Genomic DNA, 25,016 nt, shown 5'->3' with positions numbered 1-25,016 from the left:
ATATAAAATTCTCACCCAGTTTTTTTTTGTTTCAACAGCCAATATACGTGCATTGCCCCATTGGATAAATAAATATTTATTCATTAGTAGAACTCCATTTTGAATTCATGCTTTAGAAATACTGACGATTTTGATACTATCAGTTATCTCATGGAAACATTGTATATACTTTATTTGTACAGATTGGTCAAGCCCTTTGTAGAAAAATGTATTTAAAAAAAAAATACACACAAGCAACCAGGCTCTGGCATGGAGAAGGAAAGATTGGCCCCTACTAACCCAAACAATCCATTTCCGGGCAGTTAAACTAAAAATTAATTAATTATGTACAAGGATGTGGTCTAATATAACAATTGAAAAAACCTCTCCCTAATTTTAATTTTTTCGGTTAATTTATTGAACACACTGTATAGTTTTTGTAGATGTGGGTATTTTGCTCCGCTAAAAAGAAGTATTTTTATATAAATCAAGATTTACTCCTGAAAATCAATGACCGAACGCGCGCGTAATTCATATCATCATACCATGGACGGAGATACGGGGGGCCATGGGGGGCATTGCCCCCCCCCCCTCAGCGTCAATGTTGGAGTCGTCTGATCTAATGTATATATGTATATATGAATTAACATCATCGTGCCCCCAGCAATAATGACCGTGCCCTCCCCCCCAGACTTTTAAGTCTATCTCCTCCTATGCATCATACGACCTGTACGAGGCTAGAATCTCAGTACAGATCTTACTGATGTTCCCGAAGGATTTTGAATTCTCAATGAATATAAGATTTGCACTGCTCCAAACAATCAGGGGAAATTTAGTTTTTATTTAATTGTTATTTTTAATCATTTTAATTGATAATAAATAACATTGTTAATTATTCACGAAGAGGAGGGCTGGACAAATCGCAAAAAAATCTAGGCGCCAGAAAAGTTTTTTAGGCTCTAAAATTTTTTTACCCGAAGAAAAAGGTCCAAAATAATGACTCTTTCGGCTATTTTCAGGGCATAGTGTCACTCTTCCATGTTGGCAGATATGCTGCTATAAATTCCAAACATTTTTTTCTGATCTCAGCCTGCAATTTAGTAACTACACAAAGAAAATTTTAGGCGCCAGTACCAATTTTTTACTTTCCATGGCAACCTGGTGCCTGGATTTTTCCTGGCCTAACAAAGAGTTTTGTCGCAAGAGTTGATCAACTAAATGTTAATAAATTAAACAAAATGAATTTAATAAATCTAAATAAATAATACATATCATCTAACTGTTTTGAGCAGTGTAGTATGTGATCAAAGCTTGACATTAATTAATTAATATAAACATGAACTAAATAAGTTCTAATAAGAGTATTTCTCTATAGAAAATGTGAGGAGGAGGATCTGTTATATTCCCCAAACAAACCATAATTAGATCTGGTAGATTTTTCTAGCGGCACAAATTAACGGTTCCTAAACAGGTTACGCCTACTAGGAGGTCTATTGGGTGGTCCCGGCATTTGAAGGGCGTTCTATCATCAATCCTCAATTTTTTATAGTCTTTTCTCTCCAGAAGGGACTGAGTAATTTTTAACACTATTTATTTACTAACGGTACTTTGGGTAACATTTCATTTAAACGCTTATTTCACTTGAATTTCACACTATAATCGATGGAATATGTAAAATGAATTTCTGTAAATAACCTAGAAATGACAGGAAAGATGTGTTCATCTTTTTTCTCTCTCTGTATTACAGCATTTCACTTTTTCTTCGTTACTGTCGTTTAATTTCTATTGATCAAAAACGTAACAATCAATGTAACTGATAGTTTTTTGGCTCATTCAAAATTGTTAAGCACAATTATTTTTACTTATGTTATACGAACTATCTGTTTTAAAGTTTCTCTGGCCTAACTGGGTGAATGTTATAAGCAACATTTCTGAACCCAAGGACCTGTAAAATGTCTGAAACAATTTGACGGACCACTAGTGTTACGGGACAATGCTGTATTTTTAGTTGTTCCGAATTGTTTTATGCATTTGTCCGTTATTTCAACGATGTTTACTTGAATTTGTAATGTTTACTAAAATTGTGAATAAACGTTGTTTTCATAACTTATTGCGATAGTTTGTTATAGTTATAAATGCAAATATTCATCTTACATATCTGTCTGGTTTATACACAACGTTTTTTTTTCCTCAATTTTTCAGTGATTTTAACTACAATAGGAGATTTTGTCAGCTTATGGCAACGTTTTTGATGACAATTGACAACGTTCCGTATTTTACCGTGTTCAAAACCTCAGTTCTTATTTTTCTCGATGAAATATGGTCATCTAGATATTTGAATTTTTTTGTTTTCGTCAAATAAATTTTTGTTTACAGGGATTTGTAGAAGCCCTTTATTTTCGCACCCTTCACCCATTTTTGCAGTAGGTTAATTAGCACTAATTGCATCTTTTGACAATTGGTGATATCCTGTATTTAGGATCGCAATTTCCTTGATGGTGTATGGTGTACCTAAATATGAAGGTACAGTTTTTATTTGAACCCATATAGATGTTATTAATATCAATTACAACAAATAAATAATTTTTCTCATTCAGTTAGAATCAAATTATGAAGTCTACCTGCAGACCACTTATGCTATCGTCGTGGACCATAGGTGGAGAAACGCTATTATATAGGCTATTTTAGCCCAATAACAAGAAGAGTGACGGGTCTGGTAAAATCAGTTTTAAGCCAGATAAGTACAACAATGCCACCATTATGTATTACCTCCCCCTACCCCCCATTATTGTCCTGTTTAGGTAGCGTAACGAAAAGTGGTCACACTTTGAACGCTTATGCTTCAAGAGAGTATGCAATGTAGGTAAACGTCAGTGTCATACACGGTTAAATCTTGTTCGGAAAAGTTACACAATTTCCTATTTTTCACACAATACCCAGACTTGAACTTGAACTACCAGACAGATACCCACGTTAATATTCCTTACGGAACCTCTGACGTAAAGGGTATCTGTTGGAAAAGTAGCAACACCTTCCCCAGCCCATCAAATCCATCCACCCTACCTAGACTAGAAGAAACTACATAAAACTACTAAACTTCACACAATACCTTCTCCCCACTAGATCAAACAATTTAATAATTTAGAAAGAAGAGACAATCTAAAATTCTGGCCTGAGGGACCAACCAAAAATACCGTCTTTAACTTAGGTGTCCACTTTATTACATGGTAGCTCTCTATAACATCAACGTTTTTCTTCGCTTCAGTTTTGATGCATCCAAAATGCTGATGAAAATACATATTATAAATATATTGAATTTTTGCATTACGTAGTTATCACTTTACCAGTTGACCTTGTATTTTTGGCGACTTTACCTGTTTTGTTGTGACTGCCAACATGCTCATCATTATTTTATTAGTGTATACTCAAAACCTGCGAAAGACCAGTGTAGCGGACAATCCAAAAATTTCAACCACTTTCAACTCAAAAACTTCAATATGTTGATTATTTAGATATTCACACGATATGGCTTAAAACTGTGGTATTTTTTCGATTGCATGATACAGTATAAATAACGTGATCTTTTTCATTACAGATTACGTAGATTCTTCGAACGTGTTGAAAGAGTCATCGTCTTCTTCATCACCTTTTCAGCCATCGTTTCATCTGACGAATCACCATGAAGTGAAAGTTCCATCATTTTCTACCCTTGCTCAAGCTGCTTTGGATGATGCCAATCGTAAGAGCTCTAGAGATAGAGATATTTTCTTCTAGAATTTTTTAGTGAAAAATGGAGATTCATATTTTCGATTACATTTTTTATCTTTTATTCCAAGTATTACACAAGCGAAACAAAATTAAAATATACCCGTAAAGACTGCACAAGGCATTTCGTGACTAAAAGAAAAATTAATGCAATTACTAGTTACATAATGTGCTACAAACCTTCAAACTTACAAATACTCACTATTTACGAATATGCATCGCATGATTAACTTTTGAAAAGCAGTGCATATAGGCCTAATACTAGACTTTTAGGAATTTGTCGAGTTTTTGATGATGACTTTGGACTACGGGGGTTACCGGAGGATTGCGTCAGTTGTCTAGCCCAGACAACGATCCATATCTTTATCTTTTATTTTAATTTATTAGTTCAAAGTCCGAGGAAACCGCAAATTACAGAAGAAAAAAACGTGGAGAGGATCATAAAATTGCAAAATTTTATGGACTCTGCGCATCGCTTGTAATGTACCTATTTTCCTATTGCTGCTTTATTAGATGAGCCATCGTTTGTGTGGCTTTATTCAATTTTTTTTAGGCTTATATATATATACACACACACACACACACACACATACATATATTAGTTTTCGTATCTTATATATATATAAACATATATTAGTTTTCGTATCTTATCAACATGGGGAACGATTTGTTTCTTGTCTATCGATAAATTCTCACAATAAAGCTATTTCGCGTATAAATTAGAATAAATAAACTAACGAAGCGAATAGAGTCCTTGGAATTTGATAGCATTATTCATCACGAAAGCAGCTTTGGTGGAACAGTAATCTACAAAGTGGCCTATCAAAACTCCCCCTTTGCGTACGTCAATGGTTGGACTGGTAGAACATGTAAACGCTTTTGATTAGTAATTAAAAACATTTGGCTTGACATCAGCTTATCTGCTGGCTATGGATGCATGGTGCAAACACAATCTGTTATTTTTTGATCTATAGAAATAGAGCAAAAATTGTGTTTTTTCCTTCGCAAGTTTCAGAATCTGGCGAATGACTATACAGTCCATCTCAAAGTGTTTGCACATATCTTTGCAACCGTTGACTCTTTAGAAACTTACTTTCAATTACAAAATAGTTTTCAAATAACGTACAGTTCCTCAAAATGTCTTAAAACTTTCCAAGTGGTCGTATACTTGAAAAGTACGAAAATTGACTTTTTATATAGACCCTATGGGCTAAAACTTCCATTTATATATATATATATATATATATATATATATATATATATATAAATGCGACTCTGAATAGTCATTTACAAAAATTTGCATGTTTTTAAATGCAATATTAATGGAGTTATTTGACTTTTAAGCATTTATCACCAATATGATTGAGGGTTTGGTTCACAAATTGCAAACGTCAATAAATTCAAAGTTGTGAAAATTATGTAATTGTCAGAATAATTGTCGAAAAGCAAAATAACAAATTATAAAAAATTATATATTGTGAATGAAAAAAAAAATGGTGGAGTTCACACACATTCTATGTGTCCAGTCTCCAAAAATGACTACTTTTGAACCAACACAGTGATAAGTTGCCAAAAAAAAAACAGTGATTTTACATATATAATAACTCAATAAATGTTTAATTTAAAAATATGAAATTTTTTGTGGCTTTTCAGAGCGGGATCTACGTTTCAATAATTGAAACTTTTAGCACATGGAGATCGTATAAAAAGAAAAATTCTTTAGTTTTGTTATGAATAAGACTTCTTGAGAAATTTAAAACATTTGAATAACCGCACGTCATTAGCAAGTTTTTGAAATTGAAATTATGTTTCCAAAGCCAACGGTTGCAGAGATATCCGCTGTGCAAACAGGGCCGGACTTAACCCGGTGCGCAAGGCGCGGCCGCATCGGGCCGCTAAATTTTAGGTGCCGCAAAACAGGATGAAAATATTTTAATTACACAGAAAGGGACGCAAAATTCTTCTTCTAACTACTTAATTGAAAATCTCTCGAGGGATGCAAAATTTATGCTTGCGGGTGCTGAAAGAGTATCTAGTTGCGGCTCTGGGTAGATAATTAGTTCTCTAGCCCCGACAACCCTTACACTAAGATCTCCTTTTTCTTTCCTGCATACAGATATTGTAGAGCAGTGGTTCTGGTGCATACTTGCAATTTTTTCGCTGGGTAACAGGCACTAATGTTCAAATTTATTGGCGAATGATTTTTTTATTGCCATGAAATATTTAGTTTGATAGCCATTCTCGCATGCCAATGTAAACCTGGCTGTACCAGGGTGCACACGGTCATTGAGTAAATGGGAAACCGGTTTAAATGGCCGCGATGCTATTCTTGCACCGGACCGCAAAATACCTGGGCCCATCCCTGTGTGCAAACAATTTGGGACAGCCTGTGCAGGGTGTTTCACGAAGGCTGTACGAAAGGGAAAAAAATTCTTCGGTTGATTTTAGAATTAAAATTAAATATTAAAAAAATGATCAGTAAAAAAAATGAAAATTCGCTTTGATAGACGTATACCTTATAATAATAGTTATCGAAAATATAAAAATTACCATTTTTATACGGCGTCCAATTAAAAATGTCAATTATTAAAATTTGCAATTTACATTGCTGTGCTAAAAGACATTTATCACGTAATTTAATAAACATTTGCCGAAATGCGGTGATTGAATTCCTTGATTTTTGCCACCTTTACGTGCTAAAATAATTGTCTCAAAAAATTCTAGACTTCGAAAGGACGCGTTAGAAACAGCAAAAATTGAAAATTTCAATAACTAATATCTCGGTGAATTTGGAATTTGAAGATAATTCTACTCACTACGGTAAAGGGAATAACTACACAGTCGAACCTGGCTATAGTTAACCCGGAATATAGTGAACTCTCGGTGTTATATAGTGAACTCTCGGTGTTATATAGTGAACTCTCGGTGTTATGTAGTGAACTCTCGGTGTTATGTAGTGAACTCTCGGTGTTATATAGTGAACTCTCGGTGTTATGTAGTGAACTCTCGGTGTTATATAGTGAACTCTCGGTGTTATGTAGTGAACTCTCGGTGTTATATAGTGAACTTTTTTAGTGGTCCCAACTGAACACCTATTTGACTAACTTCAATGTTTCACAAAATTTGGATATAGTAAACCTTTTATTGCGTCCGCAGAACGGGGTTCGACTGTACAAAAAATATGAGGTAAAAAAATTTACCAAGGAGTGTCAAGAAAAAAATGTCTCATTCTGGTAGATGCTAGTAAAATCCAACCCAACTCGTAAATGGCATTAAATTGCGTACAGCAATGTGGCCGGAGTTGGGGTGTGTGGTAAAATAGTAAAATTAGTATAAACAACAAAATATTGAACGGATAAGATTAATATAATACTGGATACACTCATAAAAAAATTTATGGCAAGAGGAATGCAATTTAAAAACAGTTTTACATACTGCATCAAAAAAATTTTCTTTTTGTTACATACTTTGTATAACACACAAAATTAACATTTTGTGTGTTATACAAAGAAAAAGAGGTGTCGGGGGTTGTTATGCGTTTTAAAGTCACATCGGGCCTTACAATAAACATTGTATGTCTAGACCTGGTGGGAATCGTCAGGAACTACCATTCACATTACGACCGAGGTATCGTATCGTGATAACCAAGTTTAACTGTATATCATTTGCTTCATGAACGGAAAATATTTAGAAGAGATTAATGCACAATTTTAATGATTATCCCAGAGCAGCCCTTACCAGTCGCGGGGCCCGGTGCGAAAATAATTGCGAGGTCATTGCAGGGACGTCTAAACAGTTTCGGAGGGGAAGGGTAATCGACATTCAAAAATTCATGTGTCATTTCAGAATGCACAGAAATGCTGAAAAATTAAATATCCATGCAAAAAAAAAAAAATTATGTACACAGAAATATAAATGAAATTAACCCTTTTAATGGCATTGACGAGATTTCTCGCCTATTTAAAAGCCTCTTATTTTAGCATTGACAAGCCCAGATATTTTTTAAAGTTGATATCTCAATGGACAAATTTTCACTATACTCCTTAGTTTGTTCTTGCTAAAAATCGGAAAAAAAGCCTACTTCATTAAAAAATTATATTTTGAAGGGGGTTTAGTGATTTCTGTTGTGTTGCGTAAAGCAGTGTTTCTCAAAGTGTGCGTTGCGGCTCCTAGGTGTTTCGCCAACATTTGTCAAAGACATGCGACGATCTGGAGATATTAATTTATGTGCTTATTTATGCTTTGAAGTGGTTTATAGCGGTTCTTTTATATTATTTTATAATCTGCAGGACTATATTCTGGGGAGCAGCAGATGGACCATGAATTGGGAAAAGGGAGCCTTGGGTAACAAAAGTTTGAGAACCACTGGCTTGGGTTAATACAAAAATTAATGAAAATTTGAACTGATGAAAATTCAGAATGTAAGAAAATTTTGAACTAAGAAAGAAATAATTCCAAAACTATATACGTATAATGAGAGTATTAAGACCTAATGAAAAAGAATAATTCCAATATTAATGAAAATTAAGACCCAATGAAAGAAATAATTTGTAAACTAATGAAAATTTAGGATTGATAAATTAAAAATAAGAAAAATATTTGAAAGAAAATATTAGCACACCCCAATAAAAATTCAGAACTAATGGAAGAAATAATTCCAGAATTAATGAAATTTCAGGATTATTAAAAAAAATTCTACATGAGAATTGAAGAAGCATGCAATAATTTTGGGCCACCTGTTTAATTCGGGGCATAGGTGCCATTGGCCTTGGGTTACCAGACGTCCTCCTTTTTGATGCCATTTCAAGCGTTCTCCTAAGTTTTAGAAAATTCTACCCTTTTGTCCTCCTCTCTTTTCAGGTTTCCGTAATTATTTTTTTTTTCTGTCTTCGTGGATATGAGTGTTTGTGTGTGTGTTTTTTCCACATGTTTTCACACATTCACCAATTACTATCAAAATTTCCAGAATACAAAAACTCAAGTTGCAAGCAGGGCAGCGGATACTTAGCTATCTAACCACGAGCCAGCTTGCTCCATGACAGGGCCGCAACTAGATGGTTGGTCGGCCTGGATAAGCAAGCATTTTGTCACCCCCTCGTCATGTTGAAGGCTAGGTTGAAGGGTGAAATTTGCGCCCCCTCTGGTCCAGCGCCCGGGGCACCAGACCCGCCTACTCCCCTCTAGTTGCGGCCTGCTCCAGAGGATATGAAAAAGACAGTCCGAAAAAACGACTCAGAAGAAGAAAACCTCAACATCCTTTTAAGAATACCATTCTTTGCTCTACAACATCCAGTGCCGTGTAGTGAAAGGTGACGGGGGGGGGGGGGGGAGCAGCGTTACAGAGCCTGTGTATGCCTGAATGGCTTCATCATTATCATCATGCCCCCAGCTTTCATTATCATGTCCCCTCAGCCTTTCACATGTCTATCTTCGCCTATGGCGAAGGGAAGGTGGGAGGTGATATCTCTTACATTCTGAAGCACAAAGGGGGGGGGGGAGGGAGGAATGATTCCTAGTGGCGCCATCTGTTGTAAAATTAGGAACAGGGACATTAAAAAGGGTGCACACGATGGCGTCCTCCTTTGTCAGTATTGGAATCTGGTTACCCTACATTGGCCCACAACAAGAAACACAAAAATGCATTTATATTTACCCTGGGTGATGGAGTTTCCTTTGCGAGACGAATAAGTTTCCGTGATATAAATTTTTTACTTTCTTAGATGAAGCTCAGACACCTTGTTTTAATTACTAAAAAATTTACATATAGGGGCTGGGAATCGATTAAAATTTTTAACTGGTTAATCAAAAATTTTTAATCAATCAATCGACTGACTAATAGAATTTCAATCGAATATTTTTCGTGACCATATAGTATTAATTGAACATATTTTGTCAAAACCCTTAATTTTCACTTCCCTTAATTTTCACTTGGATCTTGCCGTTTCTTTAAAAAATCGGTTATTTTAGGTTAGTCAATGATTTCGAAACTACCTTTTGATCATATTATGTAGCTAGTTTTCTTAGAAACTCCTCCCAAATGTTACTTGTGATGCTTCTAAAAATACGGAAAACTTGTTCATAGTGGGGACAATAAATTTTGGTCTTAGGCCGGGATTACACTATAAAAGTTTTATAAAAGTTCGTTTATAAAACTTGAAAAATGCAACCAATAGGCGGATTAGTTAAGTTCGCTCGAATGTAACAGATGTGTTTATTGGTTACATTTTTCAAGTTATATAAAATAATTTTTATCGAAGTTTTATAGTGTAATACCAGCCTAAAACTCTCATCAAATTTAATTTTAAACTAAAATCAACAATTTTTGTCGGATCGCCGAAAAATTTGATAAAAATATTGATTCAAATATTCTTAAATACGGTCACTTGTCCGAAGTATAATACAGTGAAACCTCGATATAACGATACTCTATGGACCAAGAAAAAATATTGTTAAATCGAGATGTAGAATTATCATTAGTCACACCGCCAAATTTATGCTGTTGTTGACAAGTCTTTTGAATTGACGTTGTTAGTGCCACCATACAATGCATTCATAAGTATTTATTTGCAGCAAAAAATTCTAATTAATTAGTCGATAAAATTCAGTTAATTGTTTTTTTAGTCTGTAAAGTTGTTTACCGCACAACGCTATCGTGTACTACGCACAAAATAAGTTCACGGCAACTTCATTAGCAATTTTGGTGGGTAGATAGTAAAAAGTGCCAATGTGCTATTAAACACCCTCGAGAGAACAAAAACTGATAAGGAATTTCAAAATGTATTTGAAGGTGATTTTGAGTGAAATATAAAAAAATATCGTTGTAGAGAGAGCGGTTTCGAAATATGCTCAAAAATATCGTTATAGAGAGATTTAATGTAGTAAAGGATGTCGTTGTATCGAGAGGAGTTTATTGGAGTTTAGAGGATTTATCGTTATATCGAGTACCGTTGTATCGATGTTTCACTGTATATAGGTACATAAATCAAAATATCTAATCGGATCGTTAAATAAATCAAGTTAAATTACTAACTTTTGATAAAAATTTTAATCGAACTTTAATCGCATTGATCGAGTTGATTAACTCAACTAAAATTTTTAACTGAAATTAACAATTGATCGATTAACCGACCGGATTAATCGACTAATCGGACCAGCCCTAATTTTTTTCATTTCTATTACCGTAAGCGCGTGGGTCCTCTGAATCCGCGGGGCCCAGTGCGGTCGCATCTAGCACACCCGTAAGAGCAGCTCTGGATCATCTAATACATACGCATGCGTTGTAGCGTGTGATTCTCCGTCGAAAATAAAATTGGCTAAGTCAGTAGAATTATTTGTGAATGAAACTGTTTCTTTTGAAGGAAAAAAAACTGAATGAACTTTGGAAACCTCGTTAATTCGATGAATAAACGCGCAATAAAACGGAAGTCAAGTCAAACGTAAACGTTTAGAAACATAAATGCCAAATACAAGAAACAAAAACATCCGCATTCCAATGTGTCAATACTTCTCTCTCTCTCTCTCTTTTTCTTTGAAGCCCCTCTATTGATTCTAATTAGTAATATATGGAGAGAGAGTCACATCGATTATAATAATAATATAAAAAATGCTAACTTTTTCCACTTGCACAAGATAATAAGACACAGTGTCTATAGTTTTTGTTTTATTTACGTGCGTGGTAAAAGGTTTGTTTTGTATTAAGTAACCCCATTTAACCCGGTTTAAATGCACTGAAATCTACGGATAATATGAAATCAAATATCTCTCTAGAGAAATTTTTGTCGATTGTGCGCATTTTTAAAGATCAAACCTCGTCACAAAGCCATCTCCTAGAAAAATTTATAATGTTAGCATTTTGGGGCCATTCAAGTACAGTAAAATTTGGCTAATTATAATTTTGGACAATTCGAACCTTTACGAACTCCTCTTGAGTTTTCCATCTAAGGTCGGGATTACACTATAAAAGTTTGATAAAATACCTTTTACAAAACTTGAAAAATGCAACCAATAATTGTATCAGGTACGTTCGAGCGAATGTAACCAATAGGCTCATTGGTTGCATTCTTCAAGTTTTATAAAAGAACTTTTGTCAAAACTTTTATCGTGAATTAATGAATATATCAGGACAAATGCAAGGCCACAACAGGCAAAATGCCCAACGAGGTGGCTGAGAAAAAGATGCCTATATCGAGTATGGATGTCATATATTACTAAAATACAGCACCCAATTAAAAACAGCACATAAATAAAAAAAATTATAAGCAGTATCGTATTTCTTTTTAAACGTGTCAATTGTGTTAGAATTTACTACCCTCGGGGGTAAGCTATTCAATTTATTGACAACCCTATTAGAGAAAAATTCCCTGCGACACCATAACCTAGAATTGTCCCTCACCAATCGATACCGGTGTCCCCTTGTAAAAGCAGTCGATTGGCGGTGTACTAAAAGTTCATGGTCCACCCTATCCATCCCGTTAAAAATTTTGAACACTTCGATCATATCTCCCCGACATCTGCGCTCATCCAATGTAAACATATTTCAAAAATGAAGTCTTTCCTCATAACTCAATCCCCGTGTGCCAATAAGGACACGCGTAGCTCTTCTCTGCACCCCTTCAACCAAGTCTATGTTCCTCTGTAAGTATGGTCTCCAAAACCTTGCAGCATACTCCAGTCCAGCACGACCCAAGCCTCGGAAAAGCGGAAGAATGACTTTACGAGAACGAGAAGAGACCTTTTTGAAAATGAGACCAAGCATTCTATTCGCTTTTTTCACCACCGCTGAACAATGTTCAGAAAACCTAAGCCGCTCGTCAATGAGAATTCCCAAATCAGTCGCCCTAGCTGCATTCGGGATAGTGACACCATTCAACTCGTAATAGAACCGTGGGTTGTTCGAACCAAAGTAAGCGACCATGCACTTGCCAACGCTAAACGTCATGCTCCATTCATTTGCCCATGCTGCAATCCTGATTAAGTTGCTCTGGGGCAAGTCCCTATCGCTTTGATTCCCGATTACCCCCATTAGCTTCACGTCATCTGTGAATTTGCTAGCAATCCCATCGATACCCTGATCGAGTTTATCGATAAAAAGTGAAAAAAGTATGGGGCGACAACCCATAACTCGTTGCAACCTATCTCTTAGCCACGATTCTATCCAAATCAGCAAGTTGTCCCCATCCCAATCTAGTGTAAACATTTCAGGAGTTTACCATGTTGGACCCGATCGAATGCCTTCTGGAAATTAAGGTAAACAACATCTACATTTTTGACCTCACCCAAAGCCTTAGTCACGTGATCATAGAAGCAAAGGAGGCTAGTCACACATGACTTCTCCTCTTCCTGAACCCATGCTGATTATCTGACAATATATTATTCTCTTCTGTCCACTTCACCAACTGCCTTTTGATAATAATTTCTAAAATTTTCGAGAGGAAGCTTATGAAACTCACTGAACGATAACTTGTCACAGCCTCTCTACTACCCTTTTTAAATATCGTAACAATATTAGCAAGTTTCCAGCCCCTTGGAACGATACCCTCAGCAACACTACTCCTGTATATCTGTGCGACTGGCCCCAACAATTCATTAGCGCATTCCCTGAAAACCCTGGGATAGATATTATCTGGTGCTTTGCTCACACATACATTTTTTAGAAGATTTAGGACCTCCACATCTTCCACTTGAATATCGTTGAGTATTTTATTACCCCATGCAACACCCGTACATTGAATATCGCATTCTATATTGAAAACCGACACAAAAAAGTCATTGAAAGCACTACACATGCGTACTTGCTTTCTACCCTAGACCCTCCTATCGAGAGGGGGCGTTCGGTCCCCTTATATCCATTATTGGCGGCATAATAATATCCATTATTATTGGCGTATCTAAAAAATGATTTTGGGTCGGAACGAATGTTGTCTGCCAACCTAGACTCAACTTCCTTTTTACTATCCCTTATCGCTTTCTTCAACGACTTATCAGTAAACAATGACAGATCACTTCGACCACTTTTATACTCTCTCAATGCTCTTTTATTTTCAAGGTAAAGGTTACGTACGTTATCCGTTAACCATTGGGTCGCAATGTGCAAACACGCTTTTTTTGAACAACGAGAATAATGTCATGAAAACAGAAGATAGCTTTGTACTAAATTCTTCCCATTGACTTACCACCCCGACTGATTGCAACCGGTCTTTGAAAACTTCCGCTAACCTTTCTCTCAAAACATCAAAGTTAGTTCTCCGAAAAAACAAGGAACCAGTATTTTGTTATCAACCTCATCTGAAGAAAAGTTACAGAGAAAACTGACGACACACGATGATCACTGGAAGAAAACTCGTCCCCCACAGAAACTTATTCAGCAAGATCCTCGGAACTGGTGAGAACTAAATCCAAAACAGCAGTACCCCTAGTGGCTTCTGATACATACTGATGCAAAAAATTATCGAGCACCAACTTAAGGAAGTCCTTGATCTCTAGCTGAAAGATTCTCCCAATCTATACACGGATAATTGAAATCATCTAGTATTATAACCCTCTTATGCTTACATATGTAGGAAATTTCATCATGATGTTTGGATCCCTATTTGGATCCTTTTTGGTGGATTGTAACAAACCCCAACAATAAGTTTATGACGCCTTTTGTTTTCAAGCTCAACCCATATATAGTTTGCACGTTACACTCTCTAGCCTTCAAACATGATTTCACGTATATCAACACTCCACCCCGTTTCCTATCCGATGCCGATCTCCGTCGTTTGCCCAAAATTCTGTAATGGCTATAAGATTCAGGCCCTCCACAGCTATCTTAGTTTCTAAAAGATCTTTCTTATTACCCAAGCTCCTGGCATTTATTAGAACACATTTTAATTTGCCCCGTAATTTAGTGTCAATTGAAAAAGCCACCCAAGTCAGAGGTGGGTAATTCCCGTCTTCACTACTGTTGTGATTATCATTAACTACCCGCATAATGAGGATATAATGAAGAAATGAGCCTGAAGAATGACCAATGAGCCTGTCGGTTACATTCGCTCGAACGTAAATCAATACGCTTATTGGTTGAATTTTTTAAGTTTTATAAAAGATCTTTTGTCACACTTTCATAGTGTAATCACAGCCTGATAAAAGTTTGAAATAATCGTGTTTTTCCTCTACTCTTTTTTTTTGATAATTTAATGCCCATTTTTTAACATAATTCTACTAAAGTTCATCGAGACTGTGTACCCCTTAATACCGATTGCGCTTTTCAACCTATGGGATAGAGGGGTTACATTCAAAATATGAATCTTTTGTCGTTATTAAGGGTATGGAAAGTATCCGTCATTTGATCATTTTTGTCGCACCACGGTCATTTTCTGCACACGAGGGCTAATTAGACCGGGACCTACAATTTATTGCCGATTCCGAACTTCTGCCTTTTTTATACTCATCGAGAGGTTGGGGCGCTAACGCCTTCATGTGGGACTCCCTGCGGTAGCAATCTTTTTCTGTGGCATGTCACCGTTTTTGTTGTACCCCTGTGTTAGGGAAGTTTTCTAACCAGGACGAACCGGGTATCGAACTCGCGACACCTCTGACACATCCTTTGGTACTTTAGGCGAGTATCTTATGACCTGGGCTACCGCATCCCGGAAAGTACAAATTATGCAATACGTTAATGAAAGTATATTTCCTTATAGCTTATAGCATATAAGCAAAATTTGGGAAACAGTTTAGTCACGGATGATTATGAACTGTTTCCGTAAATCAGGCTTTGAATATGGTCAAGAAATTCTGCAGTGATGCTGATTCCAGAATAGTGGAATATTGTAGCACAACAACTAAAATTAATTATTATAATTATAAATCATTAAGACTTGGGAAAACAACTTCGTAATTGATGATAAAGTTTTAATAATTGATCATTATTATCGAATGTGAATGCTAACGATTGAGTTGCAATTTGCAATCATTTTACAGATCCAGGATAGATTTTAATTGGATAATTCGAATTTTTTTCTAGTGACTTTAGACTTCGAATCAATCAAGTTCGACTGTGTGTTGCGTCAGCAGATTTTTGGTCATTTTTGTGGGCCAGCAAAATTTCGTCTCAGCTCTGCCCCCCCCCCTGCATATTGGCAACAGACATATTGGGGGGCATAGGGGCTCTTGTCTCCCCCCCCCCCCAAGACAATCACAAATATTTTATTGATGCGGAAAAAATATTTTCTAAAAAAATTAAAATATTGATATAAAATACCTTCATGTGTTATTAAAATAAATTTATTTTAATTTCAATGCTGTTTAAATACCTCAAAATTTGTGAAATTCATTGTGCCCACCCCAAGCTCTTGTGCTCCCTCTAAAGATCGATCCTGTGTAGGTCTGACCATTACCGTCTGGACACTGCTATAGTAAAGTTTGCTATGTATGCACGATGATCATCATTTTTCACATGATTATAGACTGAACATACTATTTTTAGCTTGTGTTTGAAGTTGATTAATTGTTTAAGCATTAATTAGTAGAATGGTATAGATCGGGGGTGGCCAATTTCTTGTTCGAGGGCCAACATAATGGTCAGCTACAGTGTCGTGGACCATACCAGGGTAGTAGTCCAGTACTCTCTGCATAAGTCGCACCATGAAAACTCACATATCAGCAAGCAACATCATAACATCCCCTTCCCTTTGCTAGAAACATGAATGTGTAAATATCAAAAAACTGGGAAATGATGTTTTAATGTTCACTCTAACCATCTTACCTATGCATGTTAATTTCGTAAAATGTGTTACAACGTGTTTCAAAAGGAGGATACACATTCTCATTCTGTGTCAAAATTTAGATAGCAAAAAATGAGTGATTCATCCAGCTGATAAATCCCAAAAGTGAAAATTTGGGCATTCATATCTCTGACATAAGGAGGACGATAAGTAATACGGTTAAACACGAGCAATTTAGTTGTGAAACATTTACCCTGGGTTTTGTATTCCTCCACTTCTCCATAATTTTCCACTCATTGGCTGCATTTCCAGCTGCATGCAATACATCAAAAAATTGCAGTTTCTTCTGCAAATTATTTCATCCAATGCATTTATAGTTTGAATTTTACAAACAAAACCAGATTTTCGATACATGCATTCTTATTACGTGAGCTATCTTTTTTAATCAGAATTATCAGCGGTTCGGTTTGAAGAAGTAGTGTAACATGCAATGTCTCCAACCTGACCTGTTATATCAAAATTTAGCGATGAATGCTTTTCGGTTTTTGGCACAAATAATCCGGATCTGGAAGTCTCTTGGTCAACGGCACAATATCAACCCCACTATCAAATGTGGCATATTTTGCCCAGAGTCTGCGTAACCTAGTTGGCTGAAGTTTCGAGTTACCATTGTGAGTTGGCATCCACTCCGAAAAAATTTAGTGTGTGTCGCCGGGAAGAGAACACGAAACATGCATTCAGATACAAATACAGAGGCAACAATACACTACTTTCCCAACGAGGTGGCGGAAGAAAATAGAAAAACAAATGCCCATACACAAATTTTATGAGAAATTTGTGTGTTTGAAAAGGCAGTATGGTGAAATATCGTCACTAGAAATAATGAATGTAAGTAGTTTTTGAATCAGAAAGTCTGCTGTTGGAATCGAAATAGCTCAAATAATGATTACAAATTTAATTTAGCACACAATATTTTTTTACCTAGTCGGGGAAGTATAAAATCTCCTTGCGAGCCGGCTGTTGCCCAACCTTGATATAGATTGCCGTTGATAGTTGGTGCGAAATTGAGTTCTCGTCTTCATCATGGTTTCTCTAAATTCCAGAAATGTTAATCAGGTAATGACAAAAAAGACGGTCGCTTAAAAACAGCCATTTGAGAAATTTTAGAGTAATTCCTTTCTATTTAGTCATCAATGTGCGATTTGATGGAATTATTGCTGATGTGACTGGTCTTGACTCTAGCCAATTACTACCAATTTTTTTCGAACGCAAGGTTGGCTCACACCACGAATGTTCAAGTTTTTCAGGGAAATAGTAAATAAATACATTAGACATTATTTTGCTTCTTTTTTATATCCCACCATCGCACAAACTACAGTATGTAGTTGCAACCAAAGCCTTCCACCATACAAGAAAATGTATTATTTTCATGATTAGTAGTTTTCTTGGTCCGTAAATCATCGCAGCCTGTTATCTCGTCCACATTGTACGGGAGCACAGGCGGTACAAAAAGAGGGGCTGCCGATTACCCCTCCCCCATGTATTCTTTGCGTAGCTGGAAGGGCGAAAGTAGGCACCCCCCCCCCCGATCACTAACTCCCTCGTTGAACTGACACTACGGAAATCTTTCTTTTTTTTTCAAACCGATCACAACTCATGTCTATCGCCATAGGCAATTTACTACCTAGTGAGTTGTGCCGGAAGTGTATGTACTTAAGTCTGAGTGCGTATCTAGTGTGGTGTATGATTTTTCAGTGCTGTCATCCGTATCTCAGAAGTGATGTGTAGTGACTGAATATTTGTACTGTTTGTAGGCCTGTTGCTCTCTGTGGCGAGACTTTTTGACGGGGAGATCGGCTCGTATTTGCGCCTCGAACTTGGGAACCATAGAAAATCAACTTCAGCCAAATACCACTGTGGGGCTGGAACCCGAGTCCCCGCGATGTGAGTGCGTCACCATGACCACTCGACCACCACAGCGGCTGTACGGAAATCACTCGAGGATGACACGTGGAGTGGACACAAAACAGTTTACCGCAAAGATGCTCAACCTTTAGGAGAGTGCAAGTCACTTCATTGGCTCGCAAATTCGCGAGCCACTCCGTTAGCTCGAAAACTTATGGTTGGCCACTTAATCTGTAAAACGTCCGCGGGTATCTTATATGATGTGGAACTGTACGGTAGGTAACTCAAGTGGCCCGATATTCCGCGGGTCACTTGAGTAATCTGTAAATTTGCCGCGGGTCACTTAAATGATCTGTAAATGTGCAGCTTGGTGCATTTTCATAATATTAGGTTTGATGTCACGGGCCACAGTGGATGTCTCCGAGGGCCACATTTAGCCCGTGGTTTTCAACCAAAATTTTTTCGAATTTTTTGTTTTTAACAAAAAAGTTTTCGAATTACACGTTTCTTGTATTTATTTATTTTAATTAAGATCTTAATTAGTGAAATACTTTCAATTTTTCTTGTATCATGCAGGTTACGAATACACCATAACGAATAAAGAAACTGTAGTCGCCTCTAATACGTACCGTGAAAATCAGCATTCAGTCTCACCACCGATGAGCGTTTCACCACTCGAACTCACCAATCACAGCAATAACAACGGCACGAATGGTAACGTACAAGGCCCATCAAGTTGCATGAGGTCAGAGACTGCGGGTTACGCATCAGTCATCCAGAGTTCTTCTGGCTCGACCACTTCCTCTACTTCAGCTGGAAATTGTCTCATCAAACCACAATATACATATCCAGCGTTGATCACGATGGCCATAAAAAGTGCAAAGGACCAACAGCTGACGCTTCGAGAAATCTACGATTATCTCCGTCGAAACTTCCCGTATTTTGCAACCACGCCAAAGAAAGGTTGGCAGAACAGCATCCGGCACAACCTCAGCTTGAATAAGTGCTTCCTCAAGGTCGTACGACCGGATGGTTGCAGCAAGAAAGGCTGCCTGTGGAAACTGGATCCTGCAATCCCAGATATGTACGAAGATGGCAATTACTGCCGACGCCGTCGTGTGAGGAGTACATCTTCGTTCAACAGAAAAAACAACGAATCGATGAACAAAAGTTATTACGCAACTTCTTTGGCCCTCAATGCAAACCCATTTTTGCCATCGACTTACGCAACTGTTCCTCCAAACACATGCGTTACAAACTGGCCGCTGTCACACGTGCAACAACATCGCCAATCTAGCCAGTATTATCCATCTTATCAATCACAGTCTCTACACCCGAGCTATGGTCACGTGCAGGGTTCATCACAACAACAACAAGGTGGTAGCTCGTCGTCGACTCCGGAATCACCACTCGAGCTAACTGGACACGTGGGTTCGAACTACTCCGCACCAACGGCACACGCGTTCACCAGCAGCACAAATACTGCTTTTCCTGGTCATTGTCCAACTTCTTACCACCAATCGAGGATCCACGCGTGGCGTTATCAGCCTTATTGAGGAAACTGGTATTTGCCTTCGATATTTCACCATGCCAACGTGTATTTTTACAATGGATGATGGAAACACTTCTTGTCATTTATTGCCACAAGACAATTTAAGATTCGGACAGACATCGTGTAAAGCAACTGGACGCTTGTATCCTCATGGAATTCTAAAGAATTAGCATCCCATAAGACTAAGATGTACTTCGACAGAAGTTATCCAACGTTTATGTACACGTCTATGAGTACGTAATGGAAAATACATGCACCGTCAGTGGCATCCTAACGAGTGAGCTAACAAGTTCAGGACAACTTTCATTAATGATGAACTTATTTTTTCCCTAATTTTGAAATAACTTTTTTCATAAATTCTGAGAAATCCCATTTCATTATACATACTCTTCTTTCTGAATGTGCACTCAACTTTTTAATTCTAAAATTACTTCCTTCATTTAATGCTTTCTTTAATTTTTCTTTGGCTCTTTTTCATTAGTAGGCCACACTGTATGTGTGTGTGTGTGTTTCATACACACATTAATACTTTCATTGAAACTCACATGGATGTCAAGGCGTTCTAACTAGTAGATAAATGGGGTCCGAGCTTAGAGCTTCGAATTAAATAGTCCCAAATTATTGAAGACAATTTCATTGATTCTAGAAAAAAAAATTATCATTTCTGAAATTATTTCTCTAATAAATTCAGAAAAAATATATATTTTTTTAATTCTGGATTTTCAATAATTCTGAAATTGTTTCTTTCAATAATTTTGAATTTCCATTCATTTCTGTTCAGTATGCAATTTTTGTTTTTGTATTTTTCAGTATTTCTGTAGATTTTGTAATTATACATGTCTTTTTCTCTCAATGCTAATCCCCCTCTCCCAATAATTTTCTTACAATTTTGGTGCCACTGGGCTTCGAAAAATGCTCGGGCTCTGCCCCACGAGCTCGTTAAGGCGTCGCAGAATACAATATTTCACATGCAGGTTATTTTCTTTCATAGGAATCATACCTATTCTCTTGTCGCACCATGTGTATCGAATTGAAAACAACCAAAATGACATATTTTCACTTCATGTTTCTTTTTTCCTAGCATGTACTTTGTATTATACATAATGCTTGAATACTTAATCTCGTACAGTTTTTTTTTTTTTCACTCGAACTTGTGTTTGTAAAGTGAATTTTTCCAATTTTTGTTGCGTATATATATATATATATATAAACAGATATTATATGTATATGTTTTGCTTAATGTTATTTACGGTGGCATATTTTCAAGAAATGAGCACACACTGTAGGCCTGCAGTGTACAATTCGCTACTGCTGGTTTGTTACGTTTGCTTAAACTCAATTATCACTGATTTTTTGTTCAAATTTCATTACAGGCCCTGTTTAAATACAAATAGCGTCTTGCAGTTTGGTTAAAAAAATCATGTTTGTGATAAAATCGTTTGTCTATCATGTTGCAACAATTGTGGATGACTGCTAGATACAAAATTTTAGATATGCTGTATTTTTGTCCTTTCTTCTGGAACAGAGGTTTCTGTTCTACCGCTCCCTTCTTCAGAAATTTCTTTGTTCACATCGCCCCCCCCCACTTAAGTGAACTCATAGGATCATATGTTATACCCAGAACTTCCACCGCCCCTAGGGGGCGATATTGCCCGCTTTGGGAAACACTATTCTAGAATGTACAGCATCACAATATGATGTATCACAACAATGTTTGTCAAATATTCTTTTTTGTAATATTTTTTTTATGTAGTATGATATTTTTGCACGAAAATCCAAACCATGATAACATTTATGAATTATTGTCGACATAAAAGATTTGAGTTCCCCCCCCCCCCCCACCAAAATAAATTTAAAACCACCAAAAACTGCGTCATCTTTTTATACAGCTGAAAAAAGAGTAACTTCATTCGTACTATCAATATATCAATTTAAGACCCAGTGAAAAAGTTTTATTAAAAAAAGCGATTTATATTATAGTTTCATCTTAACGCCAATAAAATGTCTTTTGTTTGTTTGTGGCTTTGAAATAAAATTTGAAATGAAAAATTTGCGTGTATTTTGTTATTGTCTTTTGAAACAGAGACATTAAATATAATTTCTTCGGTACACGTTTTACCCACATTAAAAAATTATGTAGTTCTTTCCAGAGGAAATTTCAACAAGCAAATAATCAACTGATTTTTTTCTTACCCATAAATAACATTAGGTAACGTTCTTAATATTGACCAGAAATTGCAACAACTCATAAAATGATATTTAGATATCTAATTTTATTGTATATATAATTTTTATTAACAGCTTATAAAGGGATTTTTTAATGGCTTATAAACATGGAATGGTTATGTTTTTATAGAAAATGTGGTTACCTTTTGCATCGATTAGAAATTAGAGCAAAGTAAGACCTCGTACATAGTGCGGTGACCACGAGGTAAGGGAGTGTATAATAGAGACTAGCGACGAAAAAAAACAATTGTGTATCGTTTTGTTCTACACCGCACATACTTGAGAAAAACTAGGCGAAAAAGAGAAATAGGCCGCTTAACGAGGGGCGCGACTTGATCAAGCATGTTTATTTTCACCTGGATCTCTGATTGGTCCGTTTTTCCCTTTTTTTTCTTTCCCTCTTTTGAGGAGGGATCATCATCATCACACCCTTACATTACAGAACCCCTCCGGTAATTTTCTCTGTCTCCCTCCTCCTTCACTATGTGCGGACAACTCTTCCTCCACCTCTATGCATTTTTTCTTCCTATATAGTCGCAATTCTTGTAACTCTTACATCTTCGCTCCACTATGAGCGCCAGTGCCGTCTTAAGGCATGGGTCCAGCCGGGCACGGCCCGGGGGGCCTTTGTCTGGTAGGGTTTCAGAAAAATCACCTAGCCCGGGGGCCCATGATGTTTTTAAGACGGCTCTGATGAGCGCAGCTTAATTTCACTCTATTGCTGCTAATGATGATTCGAGCTAAAAGTGAAAAACTAAGATACCCGCTTTGCTGATTACACACAACTTGACGATTGCCTAGAAAGCAACAGAAATGGTACGTTCTTTTACAGAAAAAGTGTACCTTATACCATGTTGAAAATCAATGATTTTTCTCCCAAAAACCTATAGGCAAAGTAAACAAGTTCGCAAAAGTAGAAAAGGTACAGTGTTTGAGCGGAATGGAGACGATATCGCAAAGATCGGATCTAATCAAAAAACTTTAAAAAAAAAACCTATAAATTATATGTGTTTGCTAACCAGATCAGTAAACAAACTGCACATGTGGTACTATGGACCAGGGCCGCAACTAGGGGAGGGCAGGGGGTCTGGTGCTCCAGGTGCTGAATCAGGAAAACCACCGAGTTTACTGTTTTTTCGTTAAAAATTAGAGCATGGAGGCACAAAGATTAACACTGGACAGAGTAAATTCTCGTTTCTAGTTGTGGTCCTGCTTTAGATACGCGTAGCTGTAAAGTAAAATTGAAAATTAAAAATTAAACAATCGTGGTTTTCTTTAAAAATTTGAATAATATATTAATTTTTTTTAGAATTGTTGAATTTGACAGGCCGACAAATGAGGCTCAAAATTTGTATGTCTTGGTACTGGAATAGAGCAACAATACGATGACGGTAGGTGCCTTGTCGGCTGTAAAATACCATAAAAAAAATCTATTAACTAACTCTTTCTGATGATGATGATTAGATACGACCACAGTTTATCCAAATGTCACATTGAAAGTTTTAAATCACCATCTATAGATACAAAGGCTATGTTATTATCAACTGCCCTTACAGCGACAATCCAGAGATATCTTGGGTTCTTGACACCCTCTCAAAACGGAAATCCCGAAAAATATCTCGGATTCTTAAAACCCTCTCAAATCGGCATTCGCAAGCCCACATACCGGTGTAAGTTTTCTTCTCCTGATAGCATGATTTCCTTTTCCCCTCCCCGTCCTGTCAATCAAGTGCCAGTGGGCGGAGTCAGCTTTTGTTCCAAGTCCGACAACAGAAGGGGAGAGAGATGATGTGTTTTTCTTTTCTCTTCGAGGTAGTACAGTATTATTGTGTACAGGGCCGTAACTACCCCGGGCGGAAAAATTTAGGGGGCAGCAATTTTAGGTGGGAACAAAGAACACCGTTATAAAATTATCGAATTTTAAAGTTGTGGGAGTGGCAAAATAATGTTTGCCCCGGGCAGCAAAATTCCTAATTATGGCCCTGATTGTGTACATCATAAATAACAGGAAACGAGTTTTTTTCATTCCTTGTTCATTATATATTATTATTACTATTATTTTATGTTCGATGGGTAAGCATTTATCAGTTCGCAATTGCAATTCGGAAAAAAATTATTCTTCAACATGGGTGACAATTTCAAGAAATTTAGTGATTTCTAATGTGGCCGTTATAATGCCGATCAGGAAAATTTTAAAAACCTCTTAAATGGTTAAGAACTGAATTCGTACAAGTTACCATGGAAAAAAATGTCTTTCTTGTGGATAACAAAGAAATTAGCGTTTACTCAACAAAAATTATTATACATAGAAGACGTTTCTTCTACTCATTCTAGATCTGAATGATGCTAAACGCTAAATTTTATATATTTTTCTATGTTGTCATGAGGCAAACACTCGATATAAATTTTGTGTGCATTTTATAATTATTTAAATATAGTGTGAGATTATTTAATATTATTTTAAAGGCGATTTTTTTTTAAAAAAATGAAAATTTATGTTGGAAAAACAACGTTTTTTCAAAATTGAAACCTCTCCTGAATGTAATTAAGTACAATGAACAATGAATGAATGAACGCCAGAACTTTGCCACTAGACTTATCCCGTTGTCGAGATCTCTTCCAGCACAGCTTCGTGGCAGAGTTTGGAACACAGGTACAATGAACAGAGTTCTACAGAAATGTCCGATCTCAAAATTACGTTGATTTTGAGGATTTTGCAGTGATAAATACACTCCCTATTTTTTAAAAGGAAATAACCTTCTGTGGTTCGCCTTCAGAAAAACAAATTGAAATTTTTTTCACAAAAATGGATGTAAATTTGTGCTGTTAGTATATTTTTAATTGAAACAATACACACCAAGAGAACGCTTTAATTAATTAGAGGG

At 36.5% G+C, this 25,016-nt stretch overlaps 1 protein-coding gene across 1 annotated transcript in view; it reads left to right on the top strand.

Moving 5' to 3' along the window:
• LOC149084942 (uncharacterized) overlaps window positions 1-21,891 on the top strand; it is a 40,707-nt gene extending 18,816 nt beyond the window's left edge. The window contains exons 2-3 of the mRNA XM_089233869.1: window positions 3,575-3,718; window positions 18,930-21,891. Coding sequence (XP_089089995.1) covers window positions 3,575-3,718; window positions 18,930-19,909 — 1,124 coding nt within the window. The 3' untranslated portion in view covers window positions 19,910-21,891. The remainder of the gene's footprint in view (window positions 1-3,574; window positions 3,719-18,929) is intronic.
• The last annotated feature ends 3,125 nt before the right edge of the window (window positions 21,892-25,016 follow it).

The sequence above is a fragment of the Pholcus phalangioides genome, unplaced genomic scaffold (genome assembly GCF_987345545.1).
Source record: "Pholcus phalangioides strain wild (caught in Gottingen) unplaced genomic scaffold, Ppha-v1.0 ptg000007l_1, whole genome shotgun sequence".
Taxonomy (NCBI): domain Eukaryota; kingdom Metazoa; phylum Arthropoda; class Arachnida; order Araneae; family Pholcidae; genus Pholcus; species Pholcus phalangioides.
This window is presented reverse-complemented; position numbering and strand designations above follow the sequence as displayed.